At 39.1% G+C, this 22,357-nt stretch overlaps 1 protein-coding gene across 5 annotated transcripts in view; it reads right to left on the bottom strand.

Moving 5' to 3' along the window:
* Positions 1-1,269: 1,269 nt before the first annotated feature.
* Positions 1,270-22,357, bottom strand: part of LOC126161668 (protein PHTF1) — a 208,230-nt gene continuing 187,142 nt past the window's right edge. For 4 of the 5 annotated variants that reach the window (XR_007534942.1, XR_007534944.1, XR_007534943.1 and 1 more), the window contains 4 exons: positions 19,726-19,821; positions 19,384-19,575; positions 3,585-3,758; positions 1,270-2,109 (listed from right to left, as the gene is read on the bottom strand). Coding sequence is in view for 1 of the 5 variants with exons in the window: in XM_049917664.1 (XP_049773621.1) it covers positions 19,426-19,575; positions 19,726-19,821 (246 nt within the window). In the remaining 4 variants the exon portion in view is untranslated. The remainder of the gene's footprint in view (positions 2,110-3,584; positions 3,759-19,383; positions 19,576-19,725; positions 19,822-22,357) is intronic. The other variant, XM_049917664.1, reaches the window with a different exon arrangement.

Raw genomic sequence — 22,357 nt, 5'->3', positions numbered from 1 at the left:
CATATATAACCCTTCAGATGTTGGCGTTTTATGCCAGAACTGGATGACTATAGATTAAGTAGCAATATAAGTTACATATATTTATCTATAATAGTATTAATTACAACAACAATTTGTTTATATGCTGAATTTGGAAGTCAAATTTAGATTTCAGTACCATAATGGGACATCATTTGTCTAATATCAGTTAACTGTGTCAGGCCTCTCTCAACATTCATAGAATTATTTTATGCCTCAAATTTTCTATTTTGAAGCATGGCTGAGGAATTTTTTTTTAAAAAAAACCTGTTTCAGCTAATCATTAATTTTTTAAAGAATGACCATCAACAATGATATGTAGTATACTCCAAACCATAAAATTCTATAGATACTGAAGAAGCCTGACACAGTCCGAGCAATATTAAACACATAACCAGATAATGGTACCAAAAACAAAATGCGTCTTCAAAGTTCATCACATAAACAAATTATTATAGAAACTGAACTATTATAGACAGATAAATACAATTTATACTGGTAGTTAACCTAATGTCATTCAGTGCTGGCATAAAACAACATCCTGTTTGTTACACACTCAAATTGTTGGATGTAAATGCTATCTGTTATCAAGCAGATTCCTTTGAAAAGCAACACATCCACCAAGCCCAACTTCTCTTGTTCTTTCTAACTTTACTCCCTGTAAATGTAAAGGCAATAGATTTGCACCCACTTTCAGTACTTCATGTTCATGCATTTTGTGGGAATATTGTGGTTGTGTGAACACTTCTGGCCCAGAAATGTACTGCCATAAGTATTGCCGGACAATAGTGGCTGCTAATGCTGTATACATGTGGCTAAAATTAATGTGACTGTTATGTTGCTGGACAACACTGTTGGATAAATAGTGGAGAAATATGGAATTTTTATGGCTCATGTAAACATACCTTTAGGCAGACAACAAAACATACTAGTTAATGGCTCATTAACTTTAAACATGGCATTTTAAGGGGAGAGATTCCTCAAATATTGCAATTTACTCAGATTGATACTAACGTAGTGGTATTCAACAATCTTTATGCAAATTACCTTATATTTAAACTGTAGAGAAGGCTCTCATACTGCCTTACTGCAACATTTTGCATAGGCTGGAGGGAGGGGTTTGTTCCACAATATCCATAGTGAATACTAGAATGCTGGGCAAAATCAGAACTCTCTGTGGTAATTACTGCGGCTGGCACAACAATTTGGTTACAGAACATCATTAAAGTAATATCAAGATAAACACACAACTTCAACTTCATACATTTGTCTTTATTTAGCTGAATGTTTGATACAAACACTTTTAAGCAACTGAACATCACACAGATATTTCACTAAATACTTAAGATGTTCACTTTTGGAACACACAATTTCACAATCTTAACAAATATGACAGTAGCTGTACACAAGGTAAAACTCACAACCAATTAGGATTTCAGCTTCATGCATTCCACAAACAACAAAATAGCATACACAAATCCTGGTTGGTGTTTTTGAGCCTATTTAAAGCTGTGATACACTATTTAACATGTATTACTTATCACATTGAGATCTCTTGGCATTATATGCCTCTTAGCTGCCACTTACAGTACCCTATTGCAATAAAATATGTACACATAATATCTCATCATTGCAGATCTTGTTCTATAGTCCCTAAAACATAAAATGAAACTCTACAAGTCAAGGTTACCAGTTAACACAGTACCAAGGAAGTACACATTTGTCAATCACTGTTCAAACAGAACTTATAAAAATCTGTGGTCTATCAGAGATAATTCATTTATATTGTGCCAACATGCCCAAGTTCCAGTATTCCTATGTACAGAAAGCACTGATGTTAATCAAATATAATAATGTCTGTGCAGAGTAGTACTGCCTTACCAATTTATTTATGCAGACATGCTATCATAATTGTCAATCACAATCAACTGCCTTACTAATTCATTTATGCAGCTATGCTATCATAATTGGTAGTCACAACCCTACACATTACAGTGTACTGATTTCTATCTGCTGTATTTTACATAGCAATAAATCCAGCAAATGACAGTTCTGATGTAAAGGACTTTCACTACATTTCTATTCCAGCACCTGCAATGAAATAACTATAAGATGTATATAAAAATGGAAGAGAGATTCATTCATTACATTTCCAGAAAAACACCACTAATAACAAATAAACATGCATGGTTGGTAATGAACATTTGTATGGAATGTATTCTTTAATTTTGCAACGTCCTATCCTTTGACAAATGCAAAAACAGAGCTAATAATGCTGAACTAAACTGAATGAAAAAAATTATTAATGAGAATCAACTTATGAGAAAGAAAATTGCTACTCACCACATAGCGGAGATGCTGAGTCGCAGATAGGCACAACAAAAAGATCTATTAATTGTGAGACACTTTTTGTTGGGCCTATTTGTGACTCAGCATTTCCACTATATGGTGAGTAGCAACTTTGCTTCTCATAATATTGTTACATTCCATCCTGGATTTTCCATTGTTTGATATTAACAAGAATTAACATCATTACTAGTTAGCATTATCAAGGTATTACATGCAATTATGAAAGACAGGATTTTTTCTAGAGAACATTAATTATTTTATATGCTTTCAGAGATGTGATGGCCAAGTTCATTAGACAGGCTGGCCTCCATAATTGAACTAGTTAGGGGCTAGCAATATAATTTCTGCAGAAACAGGTTCATATTAAATAATTTATTCACTCTAAGACACTTAACTAAGAAGGCATGGGAATTCAGCGTAGATGTCCATGTATTACAGCTAGATTTCAAACTGGTTTTTCCATACCTCAGTGAGTTAAAATGTACACAGACGGAACTTTATGTAGTATGAAGACACTTGTAAGAGAAACAGAATATTTTAAGGTGTACGAAGGACTGAGACAAGAGGATGCCATTTCACTTAAATTATTTAACCTTGTATTAGGGAATATTGATAACAGAATTTAGTAAAACTAATACACAAGGGATCCAACTGAAGGGGGGTGAGCATTACTGGACTGGACTTCAAAGATGTAGTATTAGTAAGTGATTGAAAAACAGAATTAACCAGAATTATGCAAAATTATTACAACAGCTGTAAAAACACAGCAACACTGTCAAAATGCTAAAGAAGATAAGGCTGAACTAGGCTAGGCTGCCCATATAACAAAAGTCATGGAGAGTAGACAACCTAGTATAGCTTTCTGCAGACTAATACCATTAGAGGAAGAGAAAGACCCAGGATTGAGGAGTGAGATAACAATGGTGAGTACACAGCTTGACTGAATATCAACATCAAACAGACAAACAGCGCACTTGACAGAAAGAAATCAAAGAGGCTCATACAGCAAGTCTGTGGTCGATAAGGCCCTTGCCACATGTAAAGTACTACAAAATTTTTGCTTTATACACTGAAGTATGAAATTAGAAACTCGCACAAAGGCATAGCACTTCTATTTTAAATAAAAGTAGTGAGTCGTTTATTAAGTTTCACACACAACTTAAGGCACGTAGTAAAGCAACAATCACACAAAACATGGAATATTGTGATACACTTACCAACTAAAAGTTTGTTTCCTTTTCTTTTGATTTCATTTGTTCTCGAACAAAGAAATGAAGTGTAAAACAAACCTAGTTCATGTCATACTCTGAAACTTTAAGCATTCTGCTAAGTCAGAGCAGTCTCCAATATTTTAAGAAACATTGCAACTGCACTCTTCCTGTATCCTCGTCCTGAAGAGGAATTAAATTTATTGTATATTCTACTAATTCGTGATTTTAACAAATATAGATGAAAATTATACTGGTCATCATTAAGCAGAGGAAAAACAAATGTATACCAAATCGATTTACTTATGTGATATATACATAGTAGCAGGTTCTTATTTCTACTAAAGATTCAATGCTACTCTAAGTGCCATCATAGAAAATTATCAGAGTTGTAATTGTTTGTGATCATTTTTTAATTTCAATGTTATTGATACAATGTCCAACAAACCCGAAAATAGCAACTGCATGTCACACAAAACATACAGGCAAGCAAACCCTCCCAAGTGCAAATTGACACAAAAACTTGAGAAAAATTTCATTTCACCCATTGCTATAGAATTAGGATAATTTATCTACTTAAGGCATGTCAACTAGTTTGTGGCCAGTGAAAAAACTGGTATGTGGGGACAACATGATTTTAAACTCTTACCACATTTGCACAGATATACTGCAATTAGTTTTTTGATGCTACCAGCCAAGCCTGAGTGAAACACGAGGTTAATAGTTTACTTTGGTGTGGTATGTGTATGTAGATTACATGAACAGCTTATTATAATCTAGGCATACAAACAGATTAACTTACTGATCCTGTGTAAGAAATCTACACAAAGAAGAATAAAAATGCATGTAATTCTGGCACAAAATAATAAACTGGCACGTATGAATTCATCAAACTATTCAGTTAATCTTTCCTGTTCAGATAAGTCATACTGTTGCAGTATGCAAATGTAAAAATGGAAAATAACCACAGCAAATAATCAGGATGCATAATTAAAAACAATAAGTTGGGCAGTACTGTAGTAGTTGGCCAGTGCAAGTAAGCACTCATAACACAAACAACTGCACCTTAAAAACTTTGAAATAACCTCACAGACACTACCCACAACATGATCGCATATCTGTAGTAAGGAGAAAGAGCCTGCAAAACATTTATCCTTTTAAAGAAATAGATGCAAAATGATAACTGATAATTCAGTAGGGTCAGACTGATTTTCAGAGCCAACTCCACACCAAAAAGATGGCAATGTGTGTGCCTTATCTCACAGGATTACTGCCTTAAGTATGATAAATTACTTTTTAACTGACATCACATCCATCACAGTGTTAGAAAAACAGCTGCCAGTTGTCCATCAGTTAAGGGTTGGTCTGGCAAGGAGTTAGCTGCTTGCACATACAAAAGAGATTGTTGGTTTCTGCATTATCCACCACAGTAGCAGACATCAGTCTTTAAACCAAGGGGATAGCCAGTTCAAACTGTAGTGGCATCAGAAATTTTCACAGTCACTATTTTGGGCAGCAATGGAAGGACAGGTGATAGCAAAAACTTTCTGACAATCAGACTTTTGTACCAAAGCCCTAGATTCAATTTTGAAACTCTCTGCAGAATTTTAGGAAGGAAAGCATAGGACATTGTAGATGGTAATTTGCATGTTGCATAAGTACCTTTAGCACTACAGTCCCACTGGTGATAGTCAATGGGAGAAGGCTCTGCATTACTACTCTGTTCTACCTTTTCCCTTCTCTTTCAGTACCTTTCATTCATTTTCATAATTATGATCATGATCACCACCACACTAAACACACACTCATCACAGTCAATTATACTTAACAATCACACTCCAGACACAACACTGCTCTTGTAAAAGATAGGTGCTCAATAGGTGTGAACACAGGGAAAGCATTTTGGAATTAAATGGCTGATCCTCCAAGAGATCGTAGCCAACAACGGCATAAAAACTTTACATTGGCCTGCTGGAATTACTGGTGGTTGAATACACTGCAGAGGCAGGGCTCAATTGTCCAACAGTTACAGGTGCTTGGCCTGTCAGCTGCTGTGCATTTCCCAAACAACACAAGAAAATGCACTGCCAATGGCTGACAGTTGGTACATGGCAATGAGAATTCTAACTGGAGGAATTCAATTTCAAGATGTGAAGTATCAACCATTATCTGGCAAAGCAAATGAGAGACCCAGCCATGCAACAGGAGGGGTAAAGTAGCAACAGAATTCTTTCAAGTGGAGTGCTGCCCACTTGTGACTGTGTGCTCCTGAAATAAATCCTCACTTAGAACAAGAACAGACATAGGATGAATGGTATGTTTACCTTACTTTTGATGTTCAAGACATTTCATTTCACTACAAGTATCTCTAGAACCACCTTCCACGGCGATGTCTCTATCTTTCTCAGCTGTGTGTCGATTTCTTATCTGCCATTTTACTAGCCAATTATTATTAATATATTTTAAATTTCCTTGTTTGCAGAAAGCATATTTCCTCCAGTACACATCACACACTTTTTTAACACGACATGTAACTTTCCTCCAGTCCTATAATGCAACAGCAGCAAAACCATCAGCTTTGAGAGTGAAACACCTGAGATATTACATCTGCAGATCTTCTAAATCAGTGCTACAGAATTTTGACTGGGATGGCAATACATCCACTCTCTTGCAACATTTTGTTTCTAGAATAAAGAGGAGAAAGTTCGTGTTCCGGATTTTTAGTACATATGGGTGCCCAAGCAAGTTTAGTTTTTCTTTCTCCTGGAGACAAGCGTCCATTAAGACTGCTCCACTTTCTTATTAGTGGTTTATGTAGTGAAGTGACAAATCCCACATAGTTAGCTAACATCTGATGCAATTTTTTATGAGTTTGAGATGGAAGCTATAAAGCAGAGAAGGGTTGAATTTAACGTCATACTAGGAAATGATTTCCTGTGCCGGTTTCAGGGCACGACTGATTTCCGGTCACCCATTGTCAAATTCAGTGAAGCAATTCATCATTTTCGCAGCAACAGAACCTCACAGGTGCGAGGAAATCTGGGGAAGGGGACACTGTGTATCTTGCCGTTAAAGGCAGCCTCTCTTGTGAAAGTAAATAGTGGCACTGGAAGAATTATTTGGTTGACAGTCAAAATCAAGGAGTCTAAAAGCATCATATTTTTGGTTGATCCATTCTGCCAAAATGATAATACTGACAGAGTACAGGTGCACATGAGATGAGGCCTGTGTAGAGCATAAATGTTGGGAGAAAATGTGAGAATTCTGGTGTATCTAGACAATTCTGAAGTACAAAGCATAGTAGTGATACACATACTGGCCAGTATGCAAAAGTAACCGAGTGTGAAGATTGCTTATCGGAAGAGAGAATTAAGAAAGGAGAGAAATTATTAGCAATCCAAAAACTGTACACAACCACACTACCACTTAAGCAGCAATTGCAAAACTCATCACATTTGACCAATTCCATGCAGAGTTTGCTATATCCTGTTTTAGAGGAGTATTTGTGGTTATTTGAAGAGAGGCAATACTTGCTGGCTACTGATCATGTATACCATGAAATTTTCCTACTGGAAATGCAACGTCAACTGTCCAGATATTGTATTGAAATTTGTATAAATTACAATCTGTTGTGGAAGAAAGAATCCAACAACAACTTGATGCAGGAATTATTCAACCATCAGCTAGGCCCTAGCTGAGACCAACTGGAATTGCACTTAAATCAATTCACAGTGAGAAGACCTATCGCCTGCATGTAGACATGAGAGCAGTAAATTCGCTTAAGACCCGCGGCAGCTATTCCTTGACAAGTACTAACGAAACATTGGACAGATTAGGCAACTGCAAGTTTTCCACTACTCTTGAGATGCGTTTGGGCTATTTTAATGTTCCAATAGCCCCTCAGGTCTAGCCAAAAACAAGCTTTCATTGTGCCATCTGGCTTGTACGAGTTTTTGCAGATGCCTTTTGGCCCTAGAAACACACTTGCCAATTTAAGAGATTTGCTGATTTACTGTTACAAGGCTTGAAACCCACAACCTGTTCGGGTTATTTAGATGACTAAGTGTTTTCCTGAATAATCAAAGTAGCACGCAGGACAACTGAGAAATGTATTGACTAGGCTACACAATGTGCAGTTAAGTTTGAAATAGGAAAAAATGCTCCTTTGCAGAGTTGCAAGTTCATTACTTGGGACACTATTATCTCCGACAGGGTAAAGCTTGACCAACAACTGACAGATGCTATAGATCATTTCCCCAGACGCTATAGATCATTTCCCTGCTCCTACAAACGTAAAGGAATTGCAAAGCTTCCTCAGGTAGGAAATTTTTACTATTGATTTGTTAAGGATTATGCTACTGTGACTAAATCCTTACTCAGATTGTTGAAGAAAGGAGTAACTTCTAATGGTCCGCAGAAAGTGAAAATTCTATATAAAAATGTAAGTGTAGGCTTCTGCAGCTGTTGTCACAATCAGTAAAATTCTTTTGGGTCTATAATTGCATTGGCAATGTGTAAAACTTCTGATTTTTCAGCCACTATTAGAAGTGGCCTTCCTCGAAGGAGGCCACTTTGCAATAGTGGCCAAAACATTGGAAGTTTTACACACTGACAATTCTGTGTAAAAATTTTAATAGGCAATGAAAAGTTCACCCTTACTTATATATCCTCACTCTGAGAAGCTGTTTTCTAATCTCCTGTGATGCCATGGACTTTGCCATAGGTGTCATCCTAAACCAAGAGCCCCATAGTCATGGAAGACCTGTTGGTTATGCTTCTCACCAGCTCAACAAGCTGAAATTAACTGTAGTAATACAGAAAGAGAGTGGTTGGTTTTGATGTTTGTGTCAACTACTTCAAAAGTTATTCATATGGCAAGAAATTTGTCACAGTACCAAGCCACCCTCCAGTAGCCACCTGACACAGTCGGCTTTAAAGTTAGCAAAATATGATTACAAAGTATGCCAAAAGCCTGGAAAACTGCACTAGAATGCCAATGCCCTCAAGTGCTGTAAGCAGATTAAGTATTAACATCAGAATTAAAAAGACATACAGAGAGAGGACCCAGATTGCCAACAGTATGCCACGCTGCCTGAATTTGTCCCTCAAGATGGTATCTTGTACTGCAAAACTGCTTTTTGGAAATCTGTTAGAAATATGAAAGTAGCTCCAAACCCGAATCATTGCTTAATGATGTCATGGCATACAAGTTTATCATAGCATCAAACGGATTACAAATGCCCGCATTGCTATCTGCTATTGGTGGCAGGGCCAGCTCCATGATGTCAATAAGTACAGGGCTATTACAAATGATTGAAGCGATTTCATAGATTCACTGTAGCTCCATTCATTGACATATGGTCAAGAGACACTACAGATATGTAGAAAAACTCATAAAGTTTTGTTCGGCTGAAGCCGCACTTCAGGTTTCTGCCGCCAGAGCACTCGAGCGCGCAGTGAGACAAAATGGCGACAGGAGCCGAGAAAGCGTATGTCGTGCTTGAAATGCACTCACATCAGTCAGTCATAACAGTGCAACGACACTTCAGGACGAAGTTCAACAAAGATCCACCAACTGCTAACTCCATTCGGCGATGGTATGCGCTGTTTAAAGCTTCTGGATGCCTCTGTAAGGGGAAATCAACGGGTTGGCCTGCAGTGAGCGAAGAAACGGTTGAACGCGTACGGGCAAGTTTCACGCGTAGCCCGCGGAAAATTGGCTCATGCCACAACTGGAGACCGACAGCGCCGACTTCATCTTTCAACAGGATGGTGCTCCACCCCACTTCCATCATGATGTTCGGCATTTCTTAAACAGGAGACTGGAAAACCGATGGATCGGTCGTGGTGGAGATCATGATCAGCAATTCATGTCATGGCCTCCACGCTCTCCCGACTTAACCCCATGCAATTTCTTTCTGTGGGGTTATGTGAAAGATTCAGTGTTTAAACCTCCTCTACCAAGAAACGTGCCAGAACTGCGAGCTCGCATCAACGATGCTTTCAAACTCATTGATGGGGACATGCTGCGCTGAGTGTGGGAGGAACTTGATTATCGGCTTAATGTCTGCCGAATCACTAAAGGGGCACATATCGAACATTTGTGAATGCCTAAAAAAACTTTTTGAGTTTTTGTATGTGTGTGCAAAGCATTGTGAAAATATCTCAAATAATAAAGTTATTGTAGAGATGTGAAATCGCTTCAATCATTTGTAATAACCCTGTACATATGCCCATGCTTGCCGTGCACCCAGATGTCACACCCAATGCGGTTGCAAATTCCTTTGGAGAGTTTATTGGAAGTTTCCAGAGCATTTGAAACTGTAGTACCGAACATAATGGGAGCCTTCTCCCAAACCCAGCAGAAGAATAGGTATATTCTGTCAATAACTGATCACTTTCCCGATACCTAATACAATGCCAATTGCTGATGTGAAGCAAATAATGTGTCTTAGGCATTTGCAAACCACCAGGTACTACCATTTGGCAGTCCTGATGTCATTTTAACTGATCAGAGAGAACAACTTTAATGTCATTATTTGCCAAATGTGTAAACTGCTTGGAATTAAAAGTGGATGACTACCCCCTTCTGTCCAAACGCTAATGACCGTATTGAGCGAGTTCATAAAACCATCTATCAAACACTGTATTATGTGAACAGAACACATTCTCTTCAGCCTGGCATGTCCCATTCATCCTACCTGCTGACAATAGCAGAATTCACACATCCACTGGACAGACTCCTTACAAGATAGTTTACAGCGCTGACAATAGCAGAATTCACACATCCACTGGACAGACTCCTTACAAGATAGTTTACAGCCTTCCCATGAGCTCCCCCTTTGAAACAAACACACTACCACCGGGCATAGACCCAAAGGAGATGCAGAAATTGGCATACAGACTTAAAACAATCTGGTGCCAAGTACGACATAATAACATTAAAGCTACAGCCAAACAGTTGCAGAGAAGGAATAAAGAAGCAGTACTACCCCCTTATCAGCCAGGTGACTGTCTATTACTGTGCAATCTTGCAAACGAGAAGGGAAAGACAATTAAGTTTACTCCCCCTTTTTAAGGTCCTTACCAGATCATATGTTTAATCTCTCAATCAATGCAGAGTTACAACTAATCAAATACCCTGTGAGTGTTCACTTTGACAGCCTAAAATCTTATCAGGGAATGCCTCAGCCTGCTGCTCTGATAAGAGCCATCCAGAAACAAGCCATATGCTGTTAGAACACAACTTAGTTTCTGTCATAGCCAAGATATCCTCTCCATTCTCAGTATCTATAAACACTATGGTCAGAGTGGTGCCGATGGACTATTCTTAAACGGTTACAACAGTTCTTTCTATTTCACTCCCCTGTTGTAATCTATTCTACTCTCCGTCACAATCCACAAGACATTGTTTTATCAGGTCTCCATTGAAGTGACACAATTTCCTAATTGCTGGGGATGTAGGATAAAGCAATTTCTCTTCTTTCCTAGTAGCAATTGTTTCATCAGCTGCAGGTACAGGGTAATAGTTCTGATAGCCAATATGTAGCATTTTATGCAATGTTTAATCGAAGTGATCATCCTTACATAGATAATACAAAGTCACTAGAATAATGCACACAACATTGTATACACTTTTATTTCCATTTGTCTCTTCCTTTATATTCAATGGTGAACTGTCATTAAGAGCTTAGTCTGTAGACTCACCTACAGCCAAGAAAGCCATACTAGTCAAACCTTGTGACGAGGACTGCCCGAAACCTCATCAAACATTCAGTACACCAGGAAAGCTTCAAGAATTACATAATGCAGATTGTTTTATGCTGGTGTTTATTATTGCCTTGGTTCCAGATTCAGATAAAATTTACCTGCATTTTCATACAGCTGAAATTCTGGATGGTGTGCCAATAAGAACTTTCACTCTCCGCCCTTGAATTTCTTTTAGAGATGCAGTGGCTTACATCAGCCAGCCATTTAGAGTTGCAAAAAGGGACCCGTACTTGAACTTCCTCTAAAGCATATGTAATGATGGCAGCATAATACACAATTACTTTGGACAATATAGTAACTAGTGTGATATTATTATATGTTGCATTAGGTGTTTTAATATTTTGTATGTACTGTATGATCATTCTAATGTGTGCTGTGTAACTCCCTTCCGAATACCCCATGCTACGAACTATGCTGTTCCATTAAGCCCACCCAGATACTGCCTATTCTTCTTAACCTTCTCATAAAAGAGTTGCCAGCCATTTGCAACTATGGGTTCATGCACCTGATTTTCCCATTTTGCATTTTTAGCAGCGCAAGAATTCAGTCCAGTTCACACTTCAGTGAGCATCCCCCTTGGAAGTGGGTGTGTGACTCCAACACTACTACAGGCTTAAAGAGCCTTTTTGCTACACCGTTTTTATAACTTGACAAGGTGTTCAGACTTAATGTAAATTCCCCCCCCCCCCCCCCCCCCCCACTGAACTGAGTGTCAGTGTAAAAGGCTAGCACCCCTGACAACTGCCTCACACTACACACACCCCTTGCCAATGGGTGAACAAAAGGTTTGTTGATGTAATTCCGAGGGATTGGCAGAGTTGCTTAGCATTGTATACAATTATTGTTCGTGTCATGTAAGAAGGTGGCCCAATTTTCAGCTGTTCAGCGCATCCCCCTCCACTAGCCACTGGTGACCAATAATATTCATTCTCTTTCCAAGCGGCTAGCAGAGAGTTACAGCTAGAGAGCGAGAATCTCGCTCCTACATGCTGCACTGTTGCCGCACTTCGCAACAACCAAATTATTCATCCCCAACTTTCAGTTTTTTTGTTTCCTTTTTTTTCGTCTTGCAGCAGTATAGCTGTGAATGCGTATCTTGTAAATGTTTAAATGTGATTAAAAAAAAGTCAGGTGATGGCAATAAACGTAAAGTGCTTCACAAGCAGGTGAGGTGGACTATTTACCGCATTTACAACTTTTTCAAACGTGAATTTAAAAGCAGGTCATCTACTGTTGACATTGGAAAAAACAAGAACAGACCCCAGAACCATGAGGTGTCGGCCAAGAGAACTGTAAAGAGAATTGTAGAGGAAAGTGTCAGAGCAGTAGCAACCGTAGAAACAGTTGGTTTCGTGTGGCCCGGAAAGCATTGAAATTGCAAGGAACCTGTAACACAAATGGATAGTTTTAACAACAAGTGCTACACATGAATGATGAATACCCGACATAACAAAAATGTGTTACAGTTATGCAGGCTTCAACGGTAAGAGCTCCGCTAACGTAAAGAATTTTAAGACGTTGGTTCCAGATGTGTTAAGAAGAGAGTTTTTTGTTCAAACAGGTGAGCTAGGTGCAGCATGAACTATATCCCATATAAAGATTCATGAGGCAAGAGAAGGAGGTGTATTACCTTGATGAAACATGGGTCAATTAGAATCATTCCAAGAAGACCTGCTGCAAAATGAGTGATGATACTGGCAGTTTTAAAGTTCTCATAGGGATAGGTTCTCAGATAATTATTCTGCATGCTGACTCTTGAGAATAAACTTGTATTTATGTGCCAGAAAAACAAAAGCCGATCTCCTGCAGCTCGTTAATTTATACTGTACAAGTCACATGACAGAACGTACAAACTTGACTTCCTTGCACCTGAATGGGATCACCCAGTTTTGCATCCCCACGTGTCACTGTGATTGTAGCCCCATGAAATTAATTTGGGCAAAGGGTTTTAAAGCTATGTGGGAGAAAAAAACAAGACATTCAAGATAACATACAGTGAATCTCTTGTGCACGAGGCAATAGACAATGGGGCAACAGACAACATCCCATCTGTAGCATGGGCACAGACTGTGTGGCATGGTGAAAAGCTTCAGAGAGAAGAATTTGACAGGGAAGTGATGATGGATATAAGCCTTGATCCCCTCATCGCAAATTTAAAGTCAGATCATTCAGAAGCAGACTCAAATAGAAATGATGATGGAATTATGATGTAGACTTTGGAACCAAGTAATAATATTACTCAGTTTCAAAGACTGATGGTTTAAAAAATGTGTCTGTCAACATATCAGTTGCATACACAATAATGAGAATTTCCTAGCTTTTTTGATTAGGACTTTGTATCCTTTTAATTATGCAGATTATAATGATCAGCATATTGTTCACGGAGAAGTTAAGCTTCTCCCACAATGTTGTAAACCTCTGTCATTTTCAAGGCATGAACTGGAGAAGGCCCTAAAATAACAGTAACTGTTACTTTTCGATGTTATCGGTCAGATTCCCTGGAGTTATTCCCAGATGACGGATAATTGTTTGCTGGTTCAATGGGTTAATTGTTTGCTTGTTCAATGGATTACAAATGCAGTCTCTCGCTATAATATCGAATGTGTTAGTTTAGACTCACATTGCCCGTTAACAATGAAAAATATGACAACTTACTGACCATTTTATTGTAGTCTTTTGCATTAATCTTTTCTACCACTAATTCTTTTTTACATGCAGTGATTAACCTGAACTATCGTCTCTCTCTCTCTCTCTCTCTCTCTCTCTCTCTCACACACACACACACACACACACACACACACACACTATTGCTAGCAGTTTCGATGTCGTTTTGAGAAAAATTGTACTTCTCGTCTTCACAAAGCTGTGTCAACTGTTCTAGCCTCCCGACGTCATGCAGAGTAAATCTGTGGAGCAGTGGACATGAATTAATGACGTGAATTAATATTTCTCTCACGACGATTGATCGAAATTGGTTTTAATATTTATTATTCTCCTCATAGATTTGAATGCATAATACAATGTACCGTATGCAAATGATCCTGACTGTTATCTGCGGCAATGCAGTTTGGCAATGTGGACTTTGTTTGCTTACTCTCTGCTGCCGCGCATTCGCAGTTCTCATCCCCACACGCTTCCTTTCCACTCCACCTCTACGCGCGGAAGCGCTGTCCTAGGTGACACGAGCTTTAACACCTTATCCATCCAGTCTCGTGTTTGCAATCTTCATTATTATTGTATATTACTTACATTGCTTGGTCCCTATATTGAAGAACATATCTTAAGAAATCAAAAGTGAAAAACAGTGGAAAAGTGAGAAACAGTGGAACTTGTCCAATGGGTATTTGTATTAAGCATTTAGTGAATGGGCAATCAGATGCCACGAATTAACTTCGGTTGGTTACTGTCGTCGGCTACTACTTGGTTTTGTTTAGCATGCCCATGTCTAATTCTTATTTTCCTGCTGAGCTACCCACACCATTCTCTGGCTAAAATCTCCCAGCAATACAGCTTTGCTATCTCATCCTTCCTATCCAAAATCACTGAGACATTGCATCTCCCTACCCTATCCACTAGCTCCTTTCTTCCGAATTCTGTCATGAGGGGTGAATTTTCCAAATGCACCAATCCAGTATGAAGCTTATGGTATTAACCGTATTGCCAATGTTGTACCCAAGCCCTCGTTGACGTCATCTGTGTTCCTGCTCACTGTCACTCAAAGAGCATCTTTTCCGAAATGATTGCATGGATAAACTACTGAACACCCTCGGACATCTGACTGAAACATGTCCACTGAATCTTCATAATGACTAAAGCTATCTCGCTTTCAGTGATGCATTATGTTGCTGCCTTGTTACTAAAGAATTGTATGCCTGCATAACAGTTCCCACAGGAACAGAATATTCTGATTCTAGTTTGACTACATACACTTGTGTCATCATAATAAGTTTTTGTTTTTAAAACTGCATTTTCAGCTACCTATCCATGCACTTATCCCTGAGAAAATATTGAGGACTACCATTGCCACTTCCAATTTACAGTGCAGAAGTACCCACCATTGGGTATCAAACCTTTACTCCACAGTCAAAATATATAATCTGGCATTGACATAAGCATAGAGCCAAATTGGTTACCTTCCAAAACCAGTCAGTAATACTATGAATCGAACTCTACCCCATAAGCATCTGAGATTACAAATGCTGATTCTGGTTTTCTTTGAGAGCCAGAATTTGGTACCAACACTTAAACTTTTGAGAATCCTGTGCCAGTGGTTGTTAAGCTACGACACATTTCATAAGACCAAACAATATGAAACTTCCTGGCAGATTAAAACTGTGTGCTGGACCGTGACTCGAACTTGGGACCTTCGTCTTTCGCAGGCGAGTGCTCTTGGCGCGGCACACAGTTTTAATCTGCCAGGAAGTTTCAATCAGTGCACACTCCGCTGCAGAGTGAAAATTTCATTCTGGAAACACTTGCCTGCAAAAGGCAAAGGTCCCCAGTTTGAGTCTTGGTCCGGCACACAGTTTTAATCTGCCATGAAGTTTCAAATCAGTGCACACTCTGCTGCAGAGTGAAAATTTCATTCCCAAATGATATGCATTTTCAACTCGTTTGTAGGACTGTAAATTTGGGTCTTCTCAGTAGTTGAGTCTACCATCAGTGTTGTGATTGCACAACCTGCTTGTGGGCTTATAACCCAAATAACTGCATACACACCACTAAGGTGTGATCCTTGAAGAAATGAAACTGCTACTGTTTCACAATGACGTAGCCAAACTGCAATGTATAACTAGAAAGCTGACGGAGTGTGAGCATGCTATAGTGAACTTCAAGCCCTACGTTCTGTGCAAGATGTAATCAAAGTGATTAATAATGTCCGTGAACAGTTATGTGGCATCACTGATGCCATCCCACCACACCACGTAAAAGAGCATGGTTCAATGAAGCAGTATCCACACTCAAAACTGTTTTCGGAGTACCTGACCAAGCAGATGCCCCAACCAATGGAATGAAGCTATTCAACGTGCCACTTGCTTGGCAGGTAGCTATCGTGACATTCTTGTCTGCCAACATGTGCAGCTTGTGTGTTTGGAAGACAATCTGCTTGCTACTACCCAACAAAACCAAGCCAGGTAGCAAATGTGACATTCTTGCCTGCCAATATGTGTGGCTTATGCGCTTGGAAGACAATCTGCTTTCTACTACCCAACAAAACCAAACAGTCATAACTGAATGGATACAACAATGTGAGGAATTCGAAAACGATGTTGTCCAAGACTTACAGTCAGCGAATGGGAAATTAGCAAACCTCACTACTGCTTTGGAGGTAACCCGAACTATACAAATTATTCTCTGTAACATCCATGCAGTTCAACTGTATTTGAACACCTTATGTATTACTCTCCAGTTTGGTTTATGGCATAAGCTTGGTCCTGCCCCATGGATGTGTTAACTTCTCCCCTTGTGGCACCCTTACAAAAGATTTATTCAGTAATGGAATTTTACTATTAAATCACTGCTCATTTTAAGATAACTAGACTATATGGCAGTCTCATGGTTCAAGTAACACTACCAATCATATGACATACAGGGTGTGGTAGATAAGTAATGAGACTCAGCCTAGAAAAACAAATTTATTGATCCAATTTCTACAAAACGTTAATATTCTTCGAAGTACTCGCCTTGGGCGTCGACACAACGTTGCCAGCGCGTTTTCCAAGCTTCATAGGCCCCACTGTAGTCTGTTTGAGTTATCCCAGTTAGTGCCTTCGTGACAGCACGTTGGATGTTCGGAATATCGTCGAAACGATGACCCTTCAGGCATCTTTTGACCTTCGGAAATAGGAAGAAATCAGGAGGACTCAAGTCAGGGCTGTATGGTGGCTGTGGCAAAACTTCAACTCCAATTCGGGTCAAGTAGGAGGTCACGAGGAACGCTGTGTGCGCCGGAGCATTGTTGTGGTGGAGACGCCAGCGTTGAGCAAGGTCCTGTCGCTTCCGTTTGACGGCTCTGTGCAATCGCTGAAGGACTTCTTTGTAGAATTCGGCATTGACAGTCTTCCCCTGAGGGACAAACTCTTTGTGAATTAACCCCTGCTTGTCGAAAAACACAATCAGCATTGTCTTGATGCGGGACTCTGACATTCTTGCTTTCTTCGGCCGCGGGGATGCCGGTGTGTGCCACTCCGAGCTCTGGGCTTTCGTCTCCGGGTCGTACTGGAATGTCCACGATTCGTCGCCTGTTACTACGTTGTCTAAAAAGTGTGGATTATTTTCCAAATCATTCAACATCTCACGGCAAACGTCCACTCGTTGTTGCTTTTGTTCAGCGGTGAGCACTCGGGGGAACCAATTTTGCGCAAACTTTCCTCATCATCAAATCTTGCGTAACAATTTGGTGAACCGTAAATTTATTCACGGAGACCTCATCGGCGATCATTTTGAGACTTAAACGACGGTCGGAGTCCAGGAGTTCTTTCACTTTGGCCACCGTTTCATCCACACGACTCGTTGAAGGGCGTCCAGATCATTCCATGTCTTCAACGGATTCCCTCCCGTTTTTAAATTCATTAAACCACCGGAACACTTGAGCTCTTCGTAGGGAGTCTTCTTTGTAGGCCTCCGTAATCATAGCAAAAGTTTCCGAAGCAGTTTTGCCCAAGCGAAAGCAAAATTTGATTGCATACCGCTGTTCTATCGAGCGATCCATCTTCAGCGTTTTCACAAGTGTCACGGGCACACAAACAACGTAATACGCGAAGCTCGACCCTCACTGCACCAGAGCTCCGACGTGACTGCGAACCGGTTCTATTGTTAGCTCAGATCCCCCACCACGTGACGTACAGGTGGAGACCGCTCTGCGAGCGACTGGGGCGCCGCGCGGCGGCCAGTCTCATTACTTATCTACCACACCCTGTATATATCATATGACTTCTCCTGTTGCATAGAAACCCCTGTGAAAGTACATCACTTGCCAGTCCCACAATTTTCTATCTGTTAATAAAGACTGGCAAACACTTGCTGCTCCAACGGTTGCCAAGTCAGAATGCTGCATCTGAACACAGAATTATTTATGCTCAGACAACAGTTCGAACAAATGAGCCTGAATGTGAGATAACCCTTATGCTAGCTGAGTTCATTGAACTCCATGTCCATGAATTGAAACTGCATTACAGTTACCTATATTCATTCCTGATGGAAACTCTCCGTACAACTGTACTCTATGCCTACACCATCAACTATTACCCTACTCTGGTATGACCATACACTGGTCCCCCAAATCTATGTATATCTTCAGCTAGTAGAGGATTGCTGTTTGATAGCTCCCAATGCAATATTACCACTCCTCCTTTTAAGCTGTCTGCACGGCTGAAATATCGTTTCAACAGAGTTTGAAACAATTTCTGCTGTATTTCTCCACTTCTCTAACTCTAGTTCTGCTTTGCATTACAACATGATTTTTAAACAGAAAAGGTAACTGTATTTGCTTTTGTAAACACCTCAGTCATACCGGAGTCCAGCCAACAGGCAAAGCAGAAAAAGGAGTACCAAAAGGTATGGCATTTACTTGACATATTTCACACAGGAATGAAGGAACCAACTGAAGTAATGTTATAGCCATCTTGAGACAGTAAAATCTTCTCACAATGAAATAGTAGTAGAAAACGTAATTATGAAAATTAGAGAATAAAATAGCAGTAACAAGGGATTCCAGGGCTTCCAGGACTCATGTAGTTACACGAATAATCACTGCTCATAGGTCCATATGCTGTTTTCATAAATGTGCAGAAAAGGCAGTTTAACCTCACATGTGAAAGCATTTATCAAAATGAAGTGAGATCCAAGTACAGAACTGACTATGCAAAATTTCAGGAACCAGTTCAGCCACTGTGCTACTTAATCTTTATGAGTTGATTATATGCACTTTTAGGCTTTTACAAATTTTTCAATAGAATGCCTATGAAATGAGTAGGCAAATGAATTTAGGGTAATAATGACCAAAACAAATTAAAATGTAATGTAGTGTTTATATTACCTGGATGTTTAAAGAAGTCGAGTCCCATTATTTCCAACATTTTTACTTGATTTTGATCTTGTGCAACTTAAGTTTGAATCCAAGCATCTCAGAAAGAACTCCTGAGAGGGCCGAAAGTATTACTACCTTTGTAATTGTATAGAGATATGGATTAGCTGATAGTCCCGATATCTTGAAAGGACTCTCCAACTCCTGTCATAATCAATACAAAATGTTTTACTATTTTTGTCTCAGTGTAAAAATTAAAGGATATACTTTATTGACTAAGTGGTACTACAAATAAGAACCTATACAGTATTTAAGAAAACAGTGTAATCCAATAATGTGTACTATTATATCTACCTTGAGAAGATCAGCTGCTAACTTGAGAACACTGTTTGCCACCATCAGTTCTTCTTTTTTGTGTGGTTTTTGCTCTATCTGAAGATACAGATTTATCTAAGGGGGGAAAAAATAGTCTGAAAACATGCCACAGACAGAAAAAAAAAACACTATAATCCAAAGACAGTGAATTTACATGACACAACTAGCACGTGGAAATTACATCAGGAAACTGTGAGCACCCTATTGTTCAATAAGCAGTATGGACAATTCTGTAACTCTGCTGTGTTTCTGATATGGCCAACTGTGTGGCAGCAACCTGTATAAAAAGTAAGTGTGTAAGGTATCTGATCTCTCCACTATATGCAAACTGTTTCCAATGCTACACTGAAATGGAATTTTAACTTTGATATCCAGGCACTACTATTAGTATGTTTACATGGACTTCCAAATCCAGTTTTTGGCGAAGCTGTTTATCATTACCTCTTCTGATTAGGCATGTAAACATTCCAGGATTGATTCTGAAAACGTGTTTAGCTGCTGAATTTTACTTTCTACTAGTGACATTCAGCCAAAAATGCTCTGCTGCATCTGATTCATGATGGGATCATAAGGTTGCCTTTTTAAGTCAGTTAAAGTGGACAAAGTAATTGGTTTAGTGTGAATGAAAAAGGGGGGGGGGGGGGAGGCAACAGCCTTGCTGCATTAGTAACTACGATTTCTGTCAGATCACCGAAGTTAAGTGCTGTTGGGATAGGCTAGCATTTGGAAGGTGACCACCTGGTCTGCTGAGTGCTACTGGCAAGCGGGGTGCACTCAGCGCTTACACAGCAAACTGAGGAGCTACTTGACTGAGAAGTAGCAGCTCTGATCTCATAAACTGACATACAGCCAGGTGATTAGTGTGCTGACCCCATGCCCCTCCATGTCTGCATCCAGTGACACCCATGGGCTGAGGATGACACGGCAATCAGTTGGTGCTGTTGGGCCTTCATGGCCCGTTCAGGTAGAGTTTAATATAGTAGTGAGGGAAAGGGGTTTTGTACAAATCAGGAGGTTTTTAATTTCCTTTTTTAAACTGAAAAACAACTCATATATATTAAACAGATAAATATACAGAAATGCTGATATAACTGCCAAATTAGCGAATTCTATAGAGCTTCCTAGGGACAGGAAAACTTTGCGAAAACAATCATGCAAAATTAGTGAGTTTTAGGAGAACAACACGGAATCGGCACTTTCACAATGTATTGCAACATCTGTAGCTTTGCAATATACAAAAATGTTATAAAAATAAGGATGGCAGTTTTTTTTAATGTGCATAACTCATAGTTACTGAATGTTGAAACTGCATTCTCACTTCTAACCTCCCACAGGCTGGGGATTTGTGTGCAATCATAAAACAACAGTTTATTTTCTGCGTAACACATTTTGATTTGATAACATAAATAGCTCCGTCATTGGCAAAAAAAGCACAACCGAATTTTGCAAAAACACGACTTAAACTAGCAAAAAACAACTTTGAATTTGTAAAAAAAAAAAGGACACCAAATTTGGGAAAAAACCACCAAATGTGGAAAAAAACAACAAATTTTGGACCAAACACCACCAAAATTGGCAAAAATAACACCACCGAATTTGGCAAAAAACACAGATTCTGTCAAGAAATACAGGGCATAGCAAAAAACATTAACAAATGTGGCAGAAAAACGACACCACATTTAAAGCAAAAAATAAAACAAAATTTGGCAAAAAACACCATATTTGCCAAAAAACCATTGAATTTGACAAAAAATAACAATGAAGTCTGACAAAATAACAATGAAGTTTGGCAAAAAGTAACAGTCGATTTATTCATGTAATAAAATGATTTTTTCCTGTCCCTGTCCATTGTTTTGCGCTCAAAGCTCTTGTACACAATCAACAGCTAGTGGCAGCATGTAGGAGAATTATACTCAGATGAACAGAAATGTCTGTTCCTCATTGAGTTTCCAAAATATTTGAGTGCATTTATCCTTCAACAGTAAGCAGTCTGCAGCCCCCGTCTCCTCTCGAAAATGGGTGTCACCTGGATGGGAGTGATAAAACTATCCTGCATGCTTTAACTGGAGTGGATAAGATGTTTTAAACATGTGTTACAGAACCAATCTTGAACACTCTCCTTCTCCTAATTAGAAATTCACTGATATGTATAAGACACATGTACCCTTAGTCTTAATTTGCCATGGATTGGAAATCAGAACAACTGATATTCAAGACACCATTTGTGGGAAGAACCAACACAAAAATTCAATATATTCAGGCCCAATACATAAAAATGAAAGTAAAAATGGGTTTTTCATAATCTGTTTTTGCCTTAAATGTAGTACATTATGTTGAAGTCCTGTTTATATAACTGCTACAATCAAATTCCTCATAAAAGAAGTTTGCTCTGCACTAACATTTGTTCCTAGCATGAATGTTTGGCATAGCACATGTACAAACCACCCCTCCTCCCCCAACATCAGAGTGTGTGTGTGTGTGTGTGTGTGTGTGTGTGTGTGTGTGTGTGTGTGTGTGTAGTTAGACTGAAGAATGGTATATTGATGTTTCTTACAGTAAAACCCATAAGATGACATTTATGCAGTTACTTAGAGAGAATTTTCAGTGAATA

The sequence above is a fragment of the Schistocerca cancellata genome, chromosome 2 (assembly GCF_023864275.1).
Source record: "Schistocerca cancellata isolate TAMUIC-IGC-003103 chromosome 2, iqSchCanc2.1, whole genome shotgun sequence".
Classification (NCBI taxonomy): Eukaryota; Metazoa; Arthropoda; class Insecta; order Orthoptera; family Acrididae; genus Schistocerca; species Schistocerca cancellata.
Note: the sequence above shows the minus strand (reverse complement) of the source record. Positions and strands in the feature narration are given on the sequence as shown.